General features: G+C 35.6%; 1 protein-coding gene across 8 annotated transcripts in view; it reads left to right on the top strand.

Moving 5' to 3' along the window:
* Positions 1-20,937, top strand: part of LOC106879229 (valine--tRNA ligase) — a 45,887-nt gene extending 24,950 nt beyond the window's left edge. For all 8 annotated transcript variants that reach the window (XM_089347677.1, XM_014928715.3, XM_052965597.2 and 5 more), the window contains 16 exons: positions 187-268; positions 628-704; positions 1,978-2,068; positions 3,753-3,858; positions 4,573-4,643; positions 5,541-5,666; positions 6,886-6,990; positions 7,587-7,655; positions 8,343-8,421; positions 9,463-9,590; positions 11,195-11,344; positions 12,849-13,055; positions 14,132-14,243; positions 16,164-16,336; positions 18,733-18,882; positions 20,413-20,937. In XM_089347677.1, coding sequence (XP_089203803.1) covers positions 187-268; positions 628-704; positions 1,978-2,068; positions 3,753-3,858; positions 4,573-4,643; positions 5,541-5,666; positions 6,886-6,990; positions 7,587-7,655; positions 8,343-8,421; positions 9,463-9,590; positions 11,195-11,344; positions 12,849-13,055; positions 14,132-14,243; positions 16,164-16,336; positions 18,733-18,882; positions 20,413-20,481 — 1,795 coding nt within the window. In that variant the 3' untranslated portion in view covers positions 20,482-20,937. The remainder of the gene's footprint in view (positions 1-186; positions 269-627; positions 705-1,977; positions 2,069-3,752; positions 3,859-4,572; positions 4,644-5,540; positions 5,667-6,885; positions 6,991-7,586; positions 7,656-8,342; positions 8,422-9,462; positions 9,591-11,194; positions 11,345-12,848; positions 13,056-14,131; positions 14,244-16,163; positions 16,337-18,732; positions 18,883-20,412) is intronic.
* The last annotated feature ends 499 nt before the right edge of the window (positions 20,938-21,436 follow it).

Below are 21,436 nucleotides of genomic sequence, written 5' to 3'. Positions count from 1 at the left end.
ATCTATTGAAACTAGAATAAAATAGAATCCAAACAAAATAAATTTTACTTTTAAAATTTATGTCTGAAGCATTCAACTTTCATTTAATACTTTTACTAATATTTACATTTTGACCCTGAAATAGTCAAGTAAAATCACAATGTTTTTTATAAATTAAATTCTAATTTTATATTATTCAATTTTCAGTCGTTCAAAAGATATTATAGAACCCCTCCTCAAACCACAGTGGTATGTTGATCTCAAAGACATGGCTGCACAAGCTGTTAAAGTAAGTTCCAATTTCCTTTATATTTTGGTTTAGTGTACTTCTTACTGCAAAATTGTTTGTAAAATAATGAAAGAAAGGAACAAAATCCAACAATCAGCTTCTGGGGTCCTAAACAGGAATTGTGCTACTTTCTAAGGAAAGAATATTTATATTTGCTTACCTTAAGTTTTTTTGTTTAATTCTAAAATAAAATACACTTTGTGTGTGTCTCTTTCCCACTTATTTTCAACATTTCTGTTAAATTGCTTTCTTGTCAAAAAAGAAATGTTATATATTTTGATTTTTCTTTTTAAAAACTTTATTACATTATTTTTATGGTATTGAATATTACAATCAAAACATTTTTTTTTTTTTGGTAGGATGTCAAAGAAGGCAATCTGAAGATTATACCTGATATGCATAAAAAAACTTGGTATCGTTGGTTAGAGGATTCAAGGTAATTTGTTTATCTTTCTTCTTACTGTTCTCTATGTAACTCATTCACTTTTGTGTTACAGTTCACCTATTATTTAATCTACCTTATATTTAGTACAGATATTGTGTTCTTGATCAAGAAAAATCACTCTACATGATTAAATCTACTTAGTTAAATATGTTATTTTTAGGAATATTATCCAACTTTAAAAGACATGCACTAAAAATTCTAACAAATCCGTATTTTTGTAAGTAACCAATGCCAGTATGTCAAAGTTGTCATTAAAAAAAAATATTTATTTATTATTCCTTTTAGGTTTATATTTTGTTTGTTCTTAGGTAGGGCATCGGTAAAAATTGCTTAGTGCTGGGCTAGATATTGGTGGTTAATTTGATACCGCAATATTTGCATTCAAACCTCCATGGTTTATAAAATAAATAAAACATTGGTAGAAAAATCTCAATCAATCTTTGACAAAAACAGCCTCTGCTAAAGTAAAAGTAATTTTTATGATGGGCTGAAAATTAAATGTCAAGATTGTTCAGACAAGAAACGATATTCTAGATTTGTTCCTGTATTACATACAATTAAGTACAATAGGTTGGCAGAATCATTTGATTATCTGACAAAATGCTTTGCTGCATTTGTTCATTCTCTCGGTATTCTGAGTTCAAATCCTGCCTTGGGCAACTTAGCATTTCACTCCTCTGGGGTTAATAAAATAAAATACCAGTTAAGTACTAGGATTTCTTTAATCATCTAAGCTCTTCTCTTGGAATTTCCGGCCTTGTACCTGTCAGAAACTGTTAGCTACTTAATACCTTGTTGAATTTTTTATGGATTAACTTATTTGTCCTATTAAGAGAACTGGATTTTAATTGAGACCACCCTTTCCAATCCTTGGTCCACTCACTGTCACTATCTCCTTTCTCCTTTTACTCTCTCCCACCTGAGGCTGCCATATTTCCCCCCATATACAAGATCCCTTTGTTGTCCCTCAATATTACACTCCACCTTAGTTGAGGGGTCGTGTTGTCTTGCAAGTTACTTGGTGTCCTTACTGCTGCTGGTACCACGTAAAAAGCACCCAGTATATTCTGCAAAGTGTTTGGTGTTAGGAAGGGCACTTGGCTGTAGAAACCATGCTAAAGCAGTCAGCAGAGATTGGTGCAGTCTTCTGACTTACCAGTTCCTGTGGAACCATCCAACCCATGCCAGTATGGGAAAATGATGATGAATTTAGATTTAATCCATTGTAATGACTAGATTTAATAATTATGCTTTTATTTTTCAGGGATTGGTGCATATCTCGGCAGTTGTGGTGGGGACATAGAATCCCAGCTTATTTTGTCACAGTTAATGATCCCAATGTACCAGAGGGCTTGGTAATTATCTCTTGATTTTCCTTCTTTTTAGGCATACTTTTACTATGTGCTTTTTGATTTATCCTTAGGTATAGACATGGCTATGAGATGTGTACTTGACTTAAAAAAAAACCCATAAGTACTGGGGTTGATTTGGTCAGCTAAACCCTTCATGGCAATACCTAAGTATGGCTGCAGTCCAATGACTGAAACGAGTAGAAGATAAAAGATAAATGAATTTCTTTTTCAGGTGCAGGCATGGCTGTGTGGTTAAGAAGTTTGCTTCCTAACTATTTGGTTTCAGGTTCAGTCCCATTGAGTAACATTTTGGTTAACCAAAGCTTTGTAAGTGGATTTGGTAAACAGAAACTGAAATAACCCCATTGTAGACATACGTGTGTATATGTGTGTGTGTGTGTGTGTGTGTGTGTGTTTATGCCTTCATGTCTTGGCATCACTTTATAGTTGTAAACGAGTGTCACCATTATACATGTAGTGTCACCATTATACATGTAGTGTCCCTTGTTTCCAAACTACTGTGAAACCATGTTTGGTCATGAGGAAATATTACTTTGTTCAGAAACATGTGTGGGTTAGCAACAGAAAGGGCAACAATCATATAAAAATCTACCCCAGCAAATTCTATCTGTCCCATGCATCATCATCATCATCATCATCATCATCATCATCAATGTCTGCTCTTCATGCTGGCATGTCTTGGACGATTTGACATGGAGCTTGCTAGCAGGGAGCTGTCAAGACTCCAACTGTCTGTTGTGGATTGGTTTCTATGGCTGGATACTCTTCTTAACACCAACCACTTAACAAAAAATTTGCTGGGTACTTTATGTGTCACCATCATGGGTGTGTTTAACACTGGCACAGGTGCTTTTTTTAAGTGGCACCAGCACCTGAAAAAACAAGTCTGTATGTGTGGAAGACTTAGTTTGACATGTCTTATCTAGTACAGCAAATCGCTACATCTCCTGGTCCCTTGTCATTTCTTCATTGAGGCCCAGCATCTGAAGATCCTTTCTCACCTCTTCATCTCATGTCTTCCTAGGTCTACCCCTTCCACGGTACCCTCCACAATTAGAGCTCGGCATTTCTTTACACTGCTGTTCTCATCCATATGCATCACATGACCAGACCTGTGCAGTTTTCTTTCTTGCACACAATGTCTGATGCCTCTTATACACAGTTTTGCTCTTAGATCATTTGTGTGTGTACACTGACATTACCCATCCAGTGGAGCATGCTAGCTTCATTTCTTTCAAGCCTTCACAAGTCCTTTGTAGTCAAAGCCCATGTCTCACATAGCTGTATGTATACAGGCATCATACAATTTGCCTTTCACTCTGAGAGAGAGGCCCTTTGTTACCAACAAAGGTAGAAGCTTTCTGGACTTCGCCCAGCCCTACCCTTATCCCAGCAACTACCCTTTCAGAACTCCCTCCCTACCTGCTAACTTGCTCCCCTAGATAATAGAAGCTATCTACTACTTCTAATGATCCACCTGAGCATTTGAGGGAGCCTGTTGTCTGCATATTTTTAGTGCTTATTATTTCCTGCACATTTGTGGAAAAGTAGATGTTAAAACGATGGTGGTGGTGTTGATAATTTCTCACATGCACACACACATTTGAAAACTTGTTTTATGCTTGGTTTTATTGGATTGTTTATATACTCTGTTTGTCTACTTCAGGGTACTGATGATAAGTACTGGGTGAGTGGTCGCACTGAAGAGGAAGCTAAGCAGAATGCTGCAGAACGTTTCAATGTATCTGTGGAGAAGATTTCTCTGAAACAAGGTAAATAATGATAACAATAATAATAATAAATATGATGATAAGGATTTCTAACCTTGGTCATCCAGATCAAGGAAATTTGTGTGAGAAAAATTTCCCAAGTGAAACTGGAAAAATCATTAAAGCTTCATTTCCATAAATAGAATGAACATTTTTTGTCCCTTTCATTGCTAAAAATCCCCTTTTGCATGCGGTGCCATATGAGTTTGATCTAAACTTATTTTAAAAGGGTAAAATCAATATGAATTTAACCACTATGTTATAAAATAATCTGCAAAGAAGTGGGAAAAAAATCACTAAAATGTAAAAATTAATGCCTATTTTAACCTGAGTATTGAAAAAGGGTCTTGTTCATGTTAAAAATACAGCAGGACTTTCTTTCCAACCTAATATGCATTTATATATGCATGCATGCGGGTGTGTATGTGTGTCTCCTTGCAGTGACATGTGATTGTTGTAAACAAGCATCACTGTCCTACAAGCAGTGTCCATTGTTTCTAGTTCTCAGTGAAAACGTACTTGGCCATGGCAAAATATTTACTTGCTTGGAAACAGGTGAGGGTAGGTGACAGGAAGAAAATCTGCTTTAACAAATACTGCCTAACCCATGCAAGTATGGAAAAGTAGATGTTAAAATGATGATGATTTTTACACACACACACACACACACACACACACACACACATTTGTATTTATGTTTATTACTTTTCATTTTAGATGAAGATGTACTTGACACCTGGTTTTCATCTGGTATTTTCCCATTTTCTATATTTGGTTGGCCTGATGAGGTTAGTAACTTCAAGAATTTCAGATAATTTCACTTTAAATTTTTCTTTTCACTTTCATACTTATTTTAGTATTTCTTCATTATTTAAGATAATTGTTTACAATTGTTAAATTAATGATAGTTTTTTTCTTTCTTAAATCCCACTTTATATCAGTATCATTCTTTCAATAATCCACTTGCTAACACCTTTTGTAGCTACTTTAGAGTTTTTTTTCTAAAGTGGCCTTCTGACACTGACATTTACCTTTAACTCATGATTTTCCTGCCAGAAAATCTTGTTAATGCAGCTTTTTTACATTAGGATATCACATTAGATGATGTCAATGGACAAACTTGTTTTTTTTCTCTAAATTCTTAAAGCATCTGAACTTCATTAAATTACATAATTTGTATGAAAACTCTGCACGTTACTGTTTCAAGTCCTCAAACTCATAGGGCTGGCTACCTGGTTTCCATGGTGTATCAGTGACCAAGATAGTAATGTTCCCACTGAATGTTATGCCAGTCCATTGCAGGGTTACTTGTTTACAACTGTTTAGAATGGAGCAACATGAAATGAAGTGTTTTGCTTAAGAACACAGTGCACCACTTGGTTCCACAACTGAAACCATGATCTTCTGATCATGAGTACTACACCCTAACTACAAGGCTTCATGCCCTCACACTTCCAAGAACAAGCAGGAAATATTGTTTGTACTGCTACATGGTTGATGTGGCATCTGCAAATTTGTTGCAAATGTAATATCTCAAAATGAAAAACTGTTTTATTCAATGAAGTAAAATTATTAAAAATATCAATTTTTTAAAAAAATGTTTAGTGCTGATACATTGTATCTTGTTTATGAAATTAGAAACTTTGTTGAAAATTATAATTTTTAAGTGAATATTATCTTTGCAGACACCTGATCTCCAAGCCTATTATCCTGGTACTTTGTTGGAAACTGGACATGATATCTTGTTCTTCTGGGTTGCTCGTATGGTGATGATGGGTAATGCACTCCTTGGAAAACTACCATTCAAAGAGGTAATTCAAGAAATTTGTTTTAGCAACTTCAATATAGTCCACTTGTTTTGATTTTTGTCATATTAGTACTTCAAAGGGTTATGGAATGGTTAAATACCAGACTAAATTCCTTGCGATATTTAGTTACATTCCTGGGTTAGTGACCCACCATATCTCTCCACATAAAATTTGGGCCATTGTGCCAACATTAAGAATCAATATTTATTAGCTTGATTCTTTTACTGAATGGGTATTGGGGCATTGTTTCTGTTGCACCAAGTTATGGGTCAGTCTGTAAATGAGTGGAATCCATTTTATATGTCCTATTTTAGGTTTTCTATGAGAACATAATTTAATTCAACTAAAACAGTTATAGATCCCGTTTATAGATGAAGCTTGTAATGTCCAATTTCCCATACTTACATGGGTCAAACAGAATTTAGTGTGGTAGATTTTCTATAACCAGATGCCCTTCTCAGTGCTGTCCCTCACCTGTTTCCAAGCAAGGTGATATTTCCCCATGGCCTGAGATGTTTTTATGGAAGACTGGAAATAAGCAGCTATCGTGCAATGCCAAAACAAAGAAACACAAACACCCACTGACATTGAACGTCACCCAATCTCTCTCTCTCTCTCTCTCTCTCTCTCTCTCTCTCCCTCTCTCTCTCCCTCTCTCTCTCTCTCTCTCTCTCTCTCTCTCTCTCTCTCTCTCATACAAAGCTTCTTTCGTTTTCTGTGTACCAAATCCATTCACAAGGCTTTGGTTAACCCAGATTTATAGTTGAAAACACTTACCTGGAGTGCCACGCAGTGGGACTGAATCTGAAGGCACTTGGTTAGGAAGTGAACTTCTTTAACCACATGACATACTACCTGAAAAAGATGCTTTTAATTGATTTCAGCTTTAGCAGCTGAAATCAGGTTGTTGTAACTCTGACATACTGCCCGATATAAAGCACAACCTCCTGGATTTTGGATGCCTTTAACAGATTTTTCTCTGTTCTAGGCATTCAAACCAGACCCTTGTTTCCCTTCCTGCTCGTGTATTTTCTGCAGACAGTGAGGTAAAGATATTTGACTGGAGCATCAGCTGCATTGATCTTATCAGTTTAAAAGAGATTGTGAAAGTCATGGGTTGGTACCCTTTCTTCCTAGACTAACTTATTGAAAACAAAAGTAAATTTAACCAGCATAAACCATAGTCCATTCATCAGTTTAATTTTTCTTGTTGTTCTTCCAGGTATACCTTCATGCTATGGTTCGTGATGCTCATGGACGTAAAATGAGCAAATCTCTTGGCAATGTTATTGATCCTTTGGATGTTATTACTGGAATCAGTCTTCAGGTAAACATCATAATATAGAATCTTTTACATGTTTGATTTTACAGTCTTAGTTGTATGGATAGTTTCATTTTGAACTGGTAAAGAAATCCTGTAGCTTAAACAAAAAACTAAGTTTGATATTTTTTTCAAATAATGAATGAAAGATTTTAACAAAGTAAAATATAATAAGATATTACAAGTTGGATTTATTTCTGTAACATCAAACTGACTTGGTAAAGAGTACTATAATCAATTTTGTGAATCAATATTCTATATATCCCCAAAAGATTTCTTCTTAATAAATAGTTCATATCCTCATCTGATATTTTCCCACTCTGTAAAGTAATTAATGATAAGACAAGTATCCAGTCATAAAGACCAAACCATAATCGAAACTTGAAAATGAAATGTGGTTTTCCGAACCATCAAAGAGAACAGTAGTTTGAATAAAAACTGACTCAGAATCTGATGACTTGTCCAACAAATGCCAACATAACATGAGGAAAATTTCAAATTCAATTCACAAATTGGCTAATTGATTGTTATTTTTTATTAAATTTTTTTATATTTCACTGAAAAGCTGGTGTGAATTAACAGTTAAATGTCTTCTAATTCAGGGTCTCCATGATCGACTGAAAGACAGTAATTTGGATGAAAAAGAAGTTTCAAAGGCCAAGGCTGGTCAGGTAATTGTTTTATTTTGACACCACACCGTGATTGCTAAAACAAGTGAAACAACAACTGCAATATGTAAAGAAATAGATTACTCCCCACTCTTCTCATATATATTGTGTGTGTGTGTATGAATGAATGTCACTGACATGTATCATTCATTTCCAATCATTTCCAATATTCTGCAAGAATATGTCTGGCCTCGGGAAATATTATTTACTTGGGAGCTGGAGAGGCATCCAGCCTTAGAAAATCTGCTTCAAAATGTACTCCATCCAATCATTGAAAACGTGGAAAAGTGGATGAGGCTTGTCCATTTCATACATCCATTTATAATAATCACTGGACCCTCCGTTGGGTCTTTTACTATTAATATTGTTTTGTCTGAATTTGGTAGATGGTAAGTGTGTAGAAGATTGTCACATGTGTGCATGTCTTTATGTCTGTGTTTGTCCCACCCACTGCTTGACAATCGGGGTTGGTTTGTTTGCATTGCTGTAACTTAGCAAAAGAGTCTTATATAATAAGTACCAGACTAAAAACTAAATACTGGGGTTGATTTGTTTGACTAAACCCTTCAAAGTAATTCCCTAGCATGGCCATAGTCCATTGACTGAAACAAGTAAAAGATTAAACATGAATTTTTACAAATTATTTCTTTTAAAACCTACGTGATCATTTCTTTTTTTTTATATCTTCAGAAAGCTGATTACCCTCAAGGTATTCCTGAATGTGGTACTGATGCGTTGAGGTTTGCTCTCGTGTCATACACTTCTCAAGGTTAGGAACCATAATTTCTTTTATTTCATTTTGTTTCTTAAATGTTCTTGAATTTTTCATTCAGGATTATTATTTGTTATAGTGCTTCTATTTATTATGAAACAGTTAAGATCTGTGGAATGTCTGTAAAAATGTAGCCTGTACACTGTAAAGTGGTTGGGAAATGAACTGACAATATAGGGGCCAAGAGGACTTTTTAGTCTTGTCAAGGATACAACTCCTCTTGTGTTGATGCCATGATTATTTGCACCCATTACACTCTGTAAAGTGGCTGGTATCAAGAAGATCATCCAGTTATAGAAACATGATTAGAATGTATGAGTAAGGTGTAGTCTCTGAAAAATCTTGGAGGGCATTAACTTCAAATAAGAACTGTATCACACTGTGATGAACCCATCCAACCTATGCCAGCATGGAAAGTGGATGTAATAGTCAATGACTATTATTATTATTACTAAGTGCTGTGGATTGGAAGAATCACTAGAGCATTGGACAAAATTCCTTGTAGCATTTCTTCTTTTACCTTTCATCCCTCTGAGGGCAATAAAATAAAGTACTAGTCAAGGACTAGGAGTCAGTGTAATCGTCTTGTCTCCTTCCTACTAGATAGCAGAATCAGGAACATGTTGATCAAAATGTTTAGCAACATTTCTTCCCACTCTTTATGTTCTGAGTTCAAATTCTGTTGAGGTTGATTTTGCCTTTCATCTTCTCCAAGTCAATAAAATAAAGTACCAGTTTAAAATAAAGTAAACACTGCCAAAACTAGGAAAACATTATTATATTATTATTATAATTTCCATTGTCTAGACATAAAATGGATTTGTCTTAGTGGTGGAATCTGAAGCAACATTCATTGTAACTGGTTCTTATTGAACATGAAAGGCTAAAAAAAAAACTGAAGGTATTGGCTAGAGGAGGCATACAACAGTTACTTTGATGAGAATATTGCAGAGAAAGAGTATTATCAAAAAATGTACAAGTTCAAAGAAAAAATCCATAAATGAAAGATTACATTTGAGATTTTTATATCATTTTCAGGACGAGACATTAATTTAGATGTTTTGAGAGTTCAAGGTTATCGCTTCTTCTGCAATAAACTTTGGAATGTAACCAAATTTGCATTGTCAGCTCTTGGAGAAAGTTTTGTACCATCACCTGTAAAAGAGGTAATTTTTTTTCCGTTTCTCTTTTAATGAATGCATGTGTGGTTAAGAAGTTCCCTTCACACCCATGTAGTTTCAGGTTCAGTCCCACTGTTTGGCACCTTGGAGCAAGTGTTTTGTACTATACACCCTGATCAATAATAGAAGTGAATTTAACAGATGAAAACTGTGCAGAAGTCTCTCATATACATACATATATATGGTGTGTGTATGCACATATGAATGTATTGTTGTGTTTCTCTCACCACTTGACAACTGGTGTTGCTTTGTTTACATCCCTGAAATTTAGTGCTTCAGCAAAAAGTGATCAATAGAATAATACCAAACTTAACTCTCTCAGATCTGGGTCTCTGCATCTAACTTTACCCTCCACCTGGGCTCTTGAGCCAAAAAATAGTTGTGTATTCAGCTCACAAGTAACAATTGCAGGCAAACTAATAGACTGCATCACAAAAAAATCCAGGAGAATAACAATAATAGGCTTTTCTCACAACTACCATATTTCTTCATTGAAGGCAAACTCATGGACAGAGTCACAAAACAAAATTCAGGAGAATAACAGTGATAGGCCTATCTCTCAACTACCATATTTATTCACTCAAATTGCTACTTTTCTCATCATTTTCATCAGGTTGAATGTCTGAATCATTCTCATTGCTAGTTTAAGTGTAAACTCTTCACCTGAAGAATAAATATCATCAGGAATTTCCTCAACTGCAAAGAGTCAAGGCTTTGCTCATTTAGAAGACAAAGTGCTGGGTTCATCACATGCTGTTTCTTTTTTTTTATGTGAGACCTTTTTTATGGTCTTTCAAGATTAGTGGGAAGAAAAGATAAAGCTATTCTCAGATCATAAACCTGGTCTTAAAGCTTGCAACAGAGTTTACTCTGCTAAAGATGACCAAAGCCCAAGTGATGGCATTAAAATCTGCAAAGGATTCAGTCTACCAGGAGAATTGGGAGAAATTTTTTTCTTGACAGTGAAAATTTTTTCTCTTTTTTTCCCTTGTCACTTAATTTGAAGATTTAAAAATTTAAAGCTTTGAAATGTAATAAAAAAAACACTACAAAACAACAGCTGGACGTAGAAGTAAATTGTTTTGTGAAAAATAATTGCTGTCATGGCCAGTGCCGCCGGACTGGCTCCTGTGCTGGTGGCACATAAAATACACCATTTCGAGCATGGCCATTGCCAATACTGCCTGACTGGCCTTCGTGCCGGTGGTACGTAAAAGAACCCACTACACTCTTGGAGTGGTTGGCGTTAGGAAGGGCATCCAGCTGTAGAAACCTTGCCAGATCAGATTGGAGCCTGGTGCAGCCTTCTGGTTCACCAGTCCCCAGTCAAATCGACCAACCCATGCTAGCATGGAAAGCGGACGTTAAACAATGGTGATGATGATGATGATGATAATAATGATGATGTTGATGTATTCAAAAAAGAGAAGATTGTAACTGAATGAACATTTGTGAAATTAAGATGAACATAGGCTAGAGAAGACATATGACAGTTACTTTGATGAGAATATTATTAAATGATATATATATTCTCAGAAAATCTGTAAAATGAAAATTACATTTGAAATTTTTATATAATTTATTTGAAGAATCAAGGAAGCATTATGGACAAATGGATATTGAGTCGTCTTTCAGAAGCTGTTATGTTGTCAACATCTGGATTTGAGAATTATGACTTCCCAACTGTTACTACTGCTATTTACAATTTCTGGTTGTATGAGCTTTGTGATTGGTATGTGGTAAGTAAATTTCGAATTTTATTGCTAATTGTTTTTGATTTCTTAATCTGATATTGAGTGTAGATAGAAAGCTAGAGTGTTAGCCCTTCACTTCCTATGGAGCATTGGCCATTGATTACTTTTCTTCACTGTTCTGTCTTTGCTGCTTCTCTCATTTTAACCCCTACTTTTTCAGCTCTACATCAAAACCCCTCCTCCAGCTATTTTTAGGGTGTCCTCTCTTCTGCCTCCTTTATGGGTTTCAGGTCAGGGCATATGTTTCCTTGAGAGAAGGCCTTCTTCTCCCTCCCAGGTCTTGTTGATTTTGAATTGTCATCAATCCTTCTGTAACTTTGCTTTATTCCAGGTAGGGTGTTGGCCTTATGCAAATCTCTTTTCACCCCTGCAAAGAGGTGGTCCCCAATATTCTGACCTCTTTCTTTTGACTTGTGTAGCATGGAAAGTCCTACCAGGATCTTGTGCTCCATTGGTATATCTCTCAGGATCATTGAGGCATGCAAGCTACCAAACCACAACAAGGACTTGACCTTGTGATGGTTAATAAGTATTCATTATAGCAAAAAAATAATAATAACAATAAAACATTCTGTGGCATGTTTTATAATAAGATACATGTGAATTTCGAAATTCCTTTTCGCAGTCTTTATCTCTGATACTGTGGAGGCGCAATGGTCCAGTGGTTAGGACAGCGGACTCGCGGTCATAGGACCGCGGTTTCGATTCCCAGACCGGGCGTTGTGAGTGTTTATTGAGCGAAAACACCTAAAGCTCCACGAGGCTCCGGCAGGGGATGGTGGCAAATCCTGCTGTACTCTTTCACCACAACTTTCTCTCACTCTTATTTCCTGTTTCTGTTGTGCCTGTAATTCAAAGGGCCAGCCTTGTCATACTGTGTCACTCTGAATATCACCGAGAACTACGTTAAGGGTACACGTGTCTGTGGAGTGCTCAGCCACTTACACGTTAATTTCATGAGCAGGCTGTTCCATTGATTGGATCAACTGGAACCCTTGTCGCCGTAAGCGATGGAGTGCCAACAACAATCTCTGATACATTAAAATGTAATTTTATTTGGATATTTTCATTTTTTTAAAGTAATTTCTTCGTTACTCTTCTGAAGTTGGGTAGCCTAGTGGTCAGGGTGTTCAGTTTGCAAGCATTAGGTCATGGGTTTGATTCTTGGTTCAGGTCATGTTGTGGCTTTTAGCAAGGCACTTCAGTTCATATTGCTCCAATACACTCGGTTAAAAATGAGTACCAGTAGCACTTGGAGTTAATCTTACAATGGACTATTGTCTTCTTCAAGAAGAAGAAATCTTGTATTCTAAACTTAAACACCTTGAAAATCCAGATGAGTTATGGCCTTATGAACCTGTAGCTTTAGGTAGACTTATTATTATTCTTGATGTAAGTACAAGGATTTAGCTTCTATTTAAAAAAAAATATGTTTATTATTTAATTTATTTTGAAAAGATACTGAATATCGTAACTTTTCTTTTTACAGGAAAGCATAAAACCAATTTTATATGGATCAGATGATGAAGCTAAAACTATTACAAGCAATATTCTTTTTACCTGTCTTGATGTTGGTTTACGACTTCTCCACCCAATTATGCCATATGTTACTGAAGAATTATTTCAAAGATTACCTGGAGAAAACAAGAAAGATACGACAAGTATTTGTGTACATCCTTATCCTACAACAAAAGAAGTAAGTTTTATGTTTTTATTCACTCATTTCAGGGTCACTTACTTTGTGAAGTGTTGTCTTAAATATTATTGTACGGTAAATTGAAAATTTTCCCAACCATATGGTTCCAAGTTCAGTCTCATTGTGTGGCACCTTGAGCTGACCAAAGCTTTGTGAGTGGATTTGGTAAACAGAAACTGAAAGAAGCCTGTTGTATGTGTGTGTGTGTTTGTGTTTGTTCACCACTGTTTGACAACTGGTGTTGGTGTGTTTATGTTCCTGTAACTTAATGGTTCGGCAAAAGAGATTGCTAGAATAAGTCCTCGGCTTAAAAAAAGTACTGAAGTCAATTCATTCAACTAAAAATCTTCAAGGTGGTGCTCCAGCATGGCCACAGTCTAATGACTGAAACAAACAAAAGATAAAAAAGACTGAGTCCTTCATGTTCTTGAAACTATATTTTTGTTAACGATTATTTGTATATTTATTTGTAATACATCCAGGTCGGTTCAAACACAAAATATGTTTGCTGTGGTGTACATCATAGGAGAATAACTTCTCCCTTTTATGATGACAGTAAGTTCATAACACACTTGGCTCATTGGTGCAGGGGCCTTCTGGAACACCAGTGTTTTGACTTGCTTCTTGTTAGCCAGAAGTACCTGGGCCAACCAAAGTGTTGTGAATGGATTTGTTAGATGGAAACTGAAAGAAGCTTGTCACATATATATGTGTGTGTCTGTTTGTCAACCCCACCACCGCATGGCAACTGATGTTGGTGCGTTTATGCCCCTGTAACTTAGTGGGTCGGCAAAAGAAACTGACAGTAATTGCCAGGCTTTAGGAAAAAAAACTATTGTGGTTGATTTGTTTGACTGAATTCTTCAAGGCATTACCCCAGTATGGCTGCAGTCTAATGATTGAAACAAGTAAACGATAAAAGGTAAACACATAAAACTTCAAATTATTATTCTGTTGATTCTAAGATGTATATATATATATATATATATATATCCTACGACATTAAAACAGAATGCTTATTGTAACTGAGTTATTATAATTCACAGTTTTAGTGAATGGTTCATGTTTATTTTTAGTGTGACTACCGGTATCCAGATATTGAGAAGAATGTAGAGTTTATGCAGTCTGTGGTAAAGAGTGTCAGATCAATGAGGGCTGACTATAATTTGACAAAGACAAAAGCTGATGGTAAGTAAACTGACGTTCTGAGGTTGAAGCACTTTACTATTTGGTGAAACTTGACATAAATCATCAAAATTGTATCATATAGATATTGCACCAATATTAGAGAAACTGTTCAGAACAATATTTAACTCAGATAATGCTTTACTATCATCAGTAATTAGTATATAATATATATGTATGTATGTGTGTGTGTGTATATATATATATATATATATATATATATATATATATATATATATATATACACATATATATATATACATATATATATATATATATGAATTGGCAGCAAATCAGCGAAGATTAAAGAGGCGGCCAGAAGATCGATATCTGACATAAATTCCCAGAGAGCTAACCTTAACAAAAGCATGAGTAAAAGCAGCAGCAAAGTACAAAGAAAAGAGAGTTGGGGCAAGGATGTCACCCTGCTTGACACCATTCTCTACAGGAATGGGTCCCACCATGCCACCACCAACATTGACCCAAGCCTCCATCCCATCATGAAATGATTTAATTATAGATATAAAGTGATCTGGACATCCAAGTTTGCCAAGTATTTTCCATAGAAAGGCTCTGGACACGTTATTAGAATGAAGGATAGCAGGATTCCTAAGCAGATGCTCTATGGAGAACTTGTGAATGGAAGGAGACTCCGACAGAAACCAAGGCTGCACTTTAAGGACTGTGTCAAGTCCTCATTAAAGGCGTGTGATATGCAGGACACTGACTGGGAGAATAATGCCTGTCATCGCCACAGATGGAGGAAGCAGGTTAAGGAGGGAATCAACACTTTTGAGAGAGCACGTATCCAGCACGAAGAATTTAAGCGAGCTGCGCGAAAGTGTACGGCTCGTATAGTGAATGGAGAAAGCTTAATCTGCAATGTTTGCAGTCGTGTATACTTATCAAGAGCAGGGCTCATTAGCCACCAACGGAGCCGTAAATGCAAAATGTAAGTTAGTACTAGAACGCAGAATGTTCTTGAAGGTCGGCAATGGTCTTCCTCAGTCACGAGTGGACGCCCATCACATATATATATATATATATATATATATATATATATATATATATATATATATATATATATATATAATCATTATTTAGCGCTAGTTTTCCATGCTTTCATGGGTCAAATGGAATTCGTTGAAGCAGATTTTCTATAGCCAGAATGCTCTTTCCAGCCACCAACTCTCACTTGTTTCCAGGCTAGGTAATATTTCTCCATGATCTGATATGTTTTTCACTGAAGAGCAGAAATGAATAACATCACATGTGTGCTGGTGATGCTCGTTTACAACCATCACTTGATGTCAAGACATGGGCATGTGCACGCGCGTGTGCACACATGCACTCACACATTCATATCATGATGAGCTGCTTTCATACACATGACTGTGTTTGGCCTGGGGCTATAATGGAAGACACTTGCCTAAGGTGCCATGTGCAAATTGTGTCTGAGTGAATTTGTATTTCCCCTCATCTTCATTCATATATGTTGAAACGATGTCATTTGTTTCTAGTTCTCTGTGTAACCATGTCTGGGCTGTTTGTTGTTTAACAGACTGGTGTATTATTACCATGCTTGGAAACAGGTGAGAGTTGATGTGAGGAAGAGTATCTGGCCATACAAGCATGGAAATGTAGACATTAAAATGTTTATAACAACAATGATGATGTTGAATCATTTTGACAAAAAAACATCACTTGTAGATCAAATGTTTGTTAGGAAGATTCATTGTACCAATAGTAAAGACTGGTTTTGAATATAAATATGTTACAGAAAGAACAACACACAAGTGAGTATCACAGATAATTGGTAACTGCACATAAAGGAACTGAAATAAGCAATAAGATATTCCAATTTTAATGAGTCGTTTGTCATTGAATTACATAAATTAATTGTAATTTTGGTTTCGTTTCTAGTTTACTTAAAGTGTTCTGATGAAGAAAGTGCCAATATTTTGAAATCATTTGTTGACATTATTGCCAACCTGGCCTCAAGTGATCATGTAAATATACTTATCAACCAAGAACCTCCAACTGGTTGTGCCATGATTACCGTATCAGCCAAATGCGAAACTCACTTGATGCTAAAGGTAAGTCAAAATATCAATTTATATTAAACTTCAATTTTTACCTTTGTGGCTTATCACATGGTTCTAAGTTCAATCCTGCTGTGTGGCACTTTGGGCAAGTGTATTTTATGATAGCCTTAGGCTGACTAAAACCTTGTGAGTGGATTTGGTTGACAAACTAAAGAAGCTTGTCATATATATATATGTTTGCATGTATATATGTACGTATGTATGCATATATGTATGTATGTACGTGTGTGAAGCTGAAAGAAGCTCATCATTATACATATATGATGAGCTTTCAGCTTCGTACTCATATGCACACTGTGTGTCTTTGTCTGTGTTTGTCCTCTCTCCCCCACTGCTTGACAACCAGTGTTGGTTTGTTTACATCCCTGTAATTGAATGGTCCAACAAAAGAGACCGATAGAATATCAGGCTTAAAAAGATAAGCACTAGCTCAATTTGTTTGACTAAACCCTTCAGGGCAGTGCACCAGAATGGTGGCAGTCTAATGACTGAAGCAAGTAAGAAAGGTAAATTGGTAAAGCTGAAATAAAGACATCATGGTTACTAACTGGTAATACTTGTAAGTGGACCAAATATAATTTTGGTCAAATAATTTTGGTTGATTTAAATGGCTTCAGCCTTCTTCAAAACTTGTGGATGAAATCAATATTTTAAAGTTGGTCAGTGAGTCTAATTGATATAAATCTAAATATATCAAACCAGTGTCCATAGTTGGGAAATTGTTTGGCCATAACAAAAATAAATATCTTGAATTGTGTTGGCTATATGAAATAGCTAAGCACAGTTCTGGCAAACCAATGGTTGAGACAAAGAAGAAGCCTCTATGTAGTTGTTTGACCTGTTGAAATTAGCAGCTATATCCTTCTCTACCACTGTGAGTGAAATTTGGTAGGGGGGCACTATGTAGGTATGTTGTATATGTATGTGTGTTTGTATCTGTGTGTCTTTACATTGACATTGCTATAGTGGTGAAGTTGTTTTTATTTCCCATGATTCATTCTGCAAAGATGTGAAGTAAAATACCTTATTGGAAAACAAATGCGGGTTAGCATCAGGTAAGGTGTCTGTAACTCTCTGCCTTAGCGAGTCATATCCAACCCATGTCAACATAAAAAAAAGTAGATGAAAAATATTGATGACCCATTGGATAATATAATCCTAGACACACTATATTTGTAAAGAGACAGGATGATTGTTGTTAAACTCTTTAATCATAGGTCAACTCAGTCAGGGCTGTCCTCAGTTAAGCAGTGACAATATATCAGTGATGGAACTAAAAATGTAGATTAAGAGATAACAGAGATGAAAAATAATATAATGAACTCATGGAAAAATCATCATCATCATCATCATCATCATCATCATCATTTAACGTCCGCTTTCCATGCTAGCATGGGTTGGACGATTTGACTGAGGACTGGTGAGACCGGATGGCAACACCAGGCTCCAATCTGATTTAGCAGAGTTTCTACAGATGGATGCCCTTCCTAACGCCAACCACTCCGAGAGTGTAGTGGGTGCTTTTACGTGTCACCCGCACGAAGGCCAGTCAGGTGGTACTGGCAACGGCAACGGCCACGCTCAAAATGGTGTATTTTATGTGCCACCCGCACAGGAGCTAGTCCAGGGGCACTGGCAACGATCTCGCTCGAAAATCCTACAAAAGCCAGTCAGGCGGTACTGGCAACGGCCACGCTCAAAATGGTGTATTTTATGTGCCACTCGCACAAGAGCCAGTCCAGGGGCACTGGCAACGATCTCGCTTGAAAATCCTACGAAGGCCAGTCAGGCGGTACTGGCAACAGCCACGCTCAAAATGGTGTATTTTGTGTGCCACCCACACAAGAGCCAGTTCAGGGGCACTGGCAACGATCTCGCTCGAAAATCCTTACACATGTGACAGGCACAAGTGCCAGAAAGGCGACGCTGGGCACAGGTGCTATCCCGATTTCGCTATTCGCTTGTCCCAATAAGTCTTCGCAAGCTGAGTTTTGTGTCCAATGAAGGAGACGACGTTGGCACGGGTGCCAGTCGGCGAATTTAGTTCGATTTCACTTGCCTCAACAAGTCTTCGCAAGCGGAGTTTACTGAAAAATTTAAATAACAGAATATTGGAGATGAATTTTGCTTTCTTACATAAAACTATTGAAATGCAAATGATTGCATTAACCCCAGCATATTACTAGTATTTTCTTTATAATCACCTGAGGGATAAAATGCAAAGTTGACAGATGTGTTTCTAACCCAGAACAGACAGTGATGGATGAAACTAAGTGTAGTAATTAATTTTGTTTTAATTTTGTTAAAATGAATATAATAGGATGTCCTTTTAAATGCCATGAATGGTCTGTGTTCTGTTTTAAGTTTAGAACACTTCTTGTTTTCAGGGTCTTATTGATATTAACAAAGAAATCTCTAAGCTGGAAGGCAAGAAAGAGAAACTTAATTCTCAACTAAACAAACTAAATGAAAGTATTCAGAAACCTGATTATGAAACAAAAGTTCCAGAAGAAGTTAGGAAACAAAACACTTCAAAGGTAAACCATAAAAGTTTTGATGAAGAATGACATTATTTTTAAATATTGGTGTTAACAACAATTATTATGCATTGATATATGTCATTACTACACCCTCCATCTCTATCTCCTCTTATACAAAAACTATTATTAAACTTAGATTTCTTTTAAGTTTTATAACATGTATGCTTCATGTATCTGTTCTGAGGTTTTGATTTTGTTGAGATGTGAACTAGTAATCATGAATGTAATTGTGAGTCTTTCTCCACTTGTTGACTGATAAGTAATATGTAATTTTATGTAGAGCAAACATTTCAACTGAACTCTTTGTCTCTAACCTAATTTACCTAGATGAACCCTTTCAGATATTTTTTGAAACTAATTTTTTCTCTGTTGTTTAATACAATATATGACATTGTTGACAGCCATATCTGGCCCGAATATTCTACCTGTTTTATGTTTAAACCAGTCAGATCCAACCTCTCACAACTATCCTACAATGTCATTCTAAAGATAAACAATCACATCATCAAAATCTTGAAGTTCTAAGGTAATGTATAATTAATTCAAAACAATGTAAACAAGAGCACTCAGAGAGCACAAACTTCTGCCAAGACAACACCAACGTCTTCTCAATGATTAGCCAGAGAGGATTTTTAAAATGAGAATATCTGAAATAAACTCGACTGCTCTCATAAACAAGAATACTAAAAATGAACCCAACTGCTCTCAAAGATTAAGTAAAAAAAAACAGGAAAAATAATCCAGAATCCTTGTCCAGTATCTGATTGATCCCAAAATCTAATCAGTTCATGCCAGTCACAAGGCCAAACATCCCTAAAAGTTTCATCTGAATCCATCCAGTGGTTCTTGAGATATCTTGTCCATGGACAAACAAACAAACGCGGCTGAAAACAATACCTCCGCCTTTGCTAAGGCAGAGGTAATAAATAAGCATTACATTTGATAGAGTAATTTGAATTCTAAAGGGTTAAAGACTGTACTAACCACTTTAAGCTAATACATTCTGTGTTCTTGTATGTTTGCCATGGTAGTTGTGGCTTTTGATGAGTAAGTTAGTGAAGCTGTATACAGAATTAACATTTGACATCATTTTAGTTTATACCATCAAACTTTATAACTTCTCAGGACTGAATTTTGTGGAGTCTGCCCAAAGAAATTAACTAAATATTACTTTGTTGTCATCTGTCAATTAATGATACTTTTTGAAAACTTTATTTTACTGTAGATTAAGAGTAACTATTGCTGTCTCCCCATTCACCCACATCTTATGTGGTAAACCTGCAAGAAAAAGGATGATTTATTAAAACTAAGAAAATATTTTTGTATTCAGACCTTAAGAAAACAAGATTATCTAAAAATAATTGTACTAAGGCTGCCATGAAGTTGAATTTAGTTTTACTGAAAATTAACATTCATTCAGTCCTATGAATTTTATTTTTATTATTTTTATTATTTGATGAAATATTTTGTTTGGACTTTTATGATTTGATTAAAGATTGTTAATCAAGTGTTTTGTTTTTCTTTCAGGTGTCTGAACTCTCTGCTGAAGTTGAAAAACTAACAAAAGGGATTAGTGCACTGATGACAATGCAGTAAAGCTGCTTTTTCTGGTCTTGGGTCCTGGAAATATTTCTACTTTTCAAATGACATGACAAAGTTTGATCATAAACAATCATTTAGGAAGAAAAATTTGAAGAAGATATTCTATTACTTCTCATTGTCTAGTATGGCAATCATTTTTGGTTTATGGACACAAAAACTGTTATAATTTGAAATTACTTTCATACACCCAAGTACTGCTTAAACAAATATGTTCACTCCTACCGACTTGTTTCAAAAATAATTCTCACATATTTTTAATTAACTCATTTTAATTTTATTTAAAAAAAATATTCCTCTTAATTAAAATAAAGAAAGATAATGAATGGAATATATTTGAAATATAAAAATGAAAACAAGTATCAGTATAACATGAGACGTTTGTAAATGTTACGTTTCTGTAACTTAAATGTTATTGAGTTAAAATAAAATAATTAATTCTTAAATAACTTACTAATTAGAAATGTATTTGATTTTATGACATAATTTTCATACATGTTTTGATATATCAATTTGTTGTTTCATTTATAATTATTTGATTGTTGTCTTCAAAGTTGTGAATGAGTGAATCTGTTGGAATATCTAATATACTTTCACAAATTATATTCCCAGATATGAATCTATATTTATTTAGACACGGACCTTTTGTTTCTTCAACATCCCTTCTCATTTTCCCCACCTTTTAATTGACTTTTATGACCATCACATCTCTTTCCCCTTCAGTGACTCAGGATTTCTCTCCACTCCAGTCTATTGCTCCCTTTCTGGCCCCTTTCCATCACACTTGTCTATAAAAACCAGGATCAAAGGTCCTTCTTGAGCCATAGGCCCATAAGGTTGTTTTCCCACATACTCTGGCATATTCCCCACTGGGTGGGATGCCAGTCCAGTGCAGGATTACTAATTTTCCTGAGCTGAGTAGATTGGAGCAATGTGAAATGAAGTGTTTTGC

Source organism: Octopus bimaculoides, chromosome 2 (assembly GCF_046866305.1).
Source record: "Octopus bimaculoides isolate indiv1 chromosome 2, ASM4686630v1, whole genome shotgun sequence".
Classification (NCBI taxonomy): Eukaryota; Metazoa; Mollusca; class Cephalopoda; order Octopoda; family Octopodidae; genus Octopus; species Octopus bimaculoides.
This window is presented reverse-complemented; position numbering and strand designations above follow the sequence as displayed.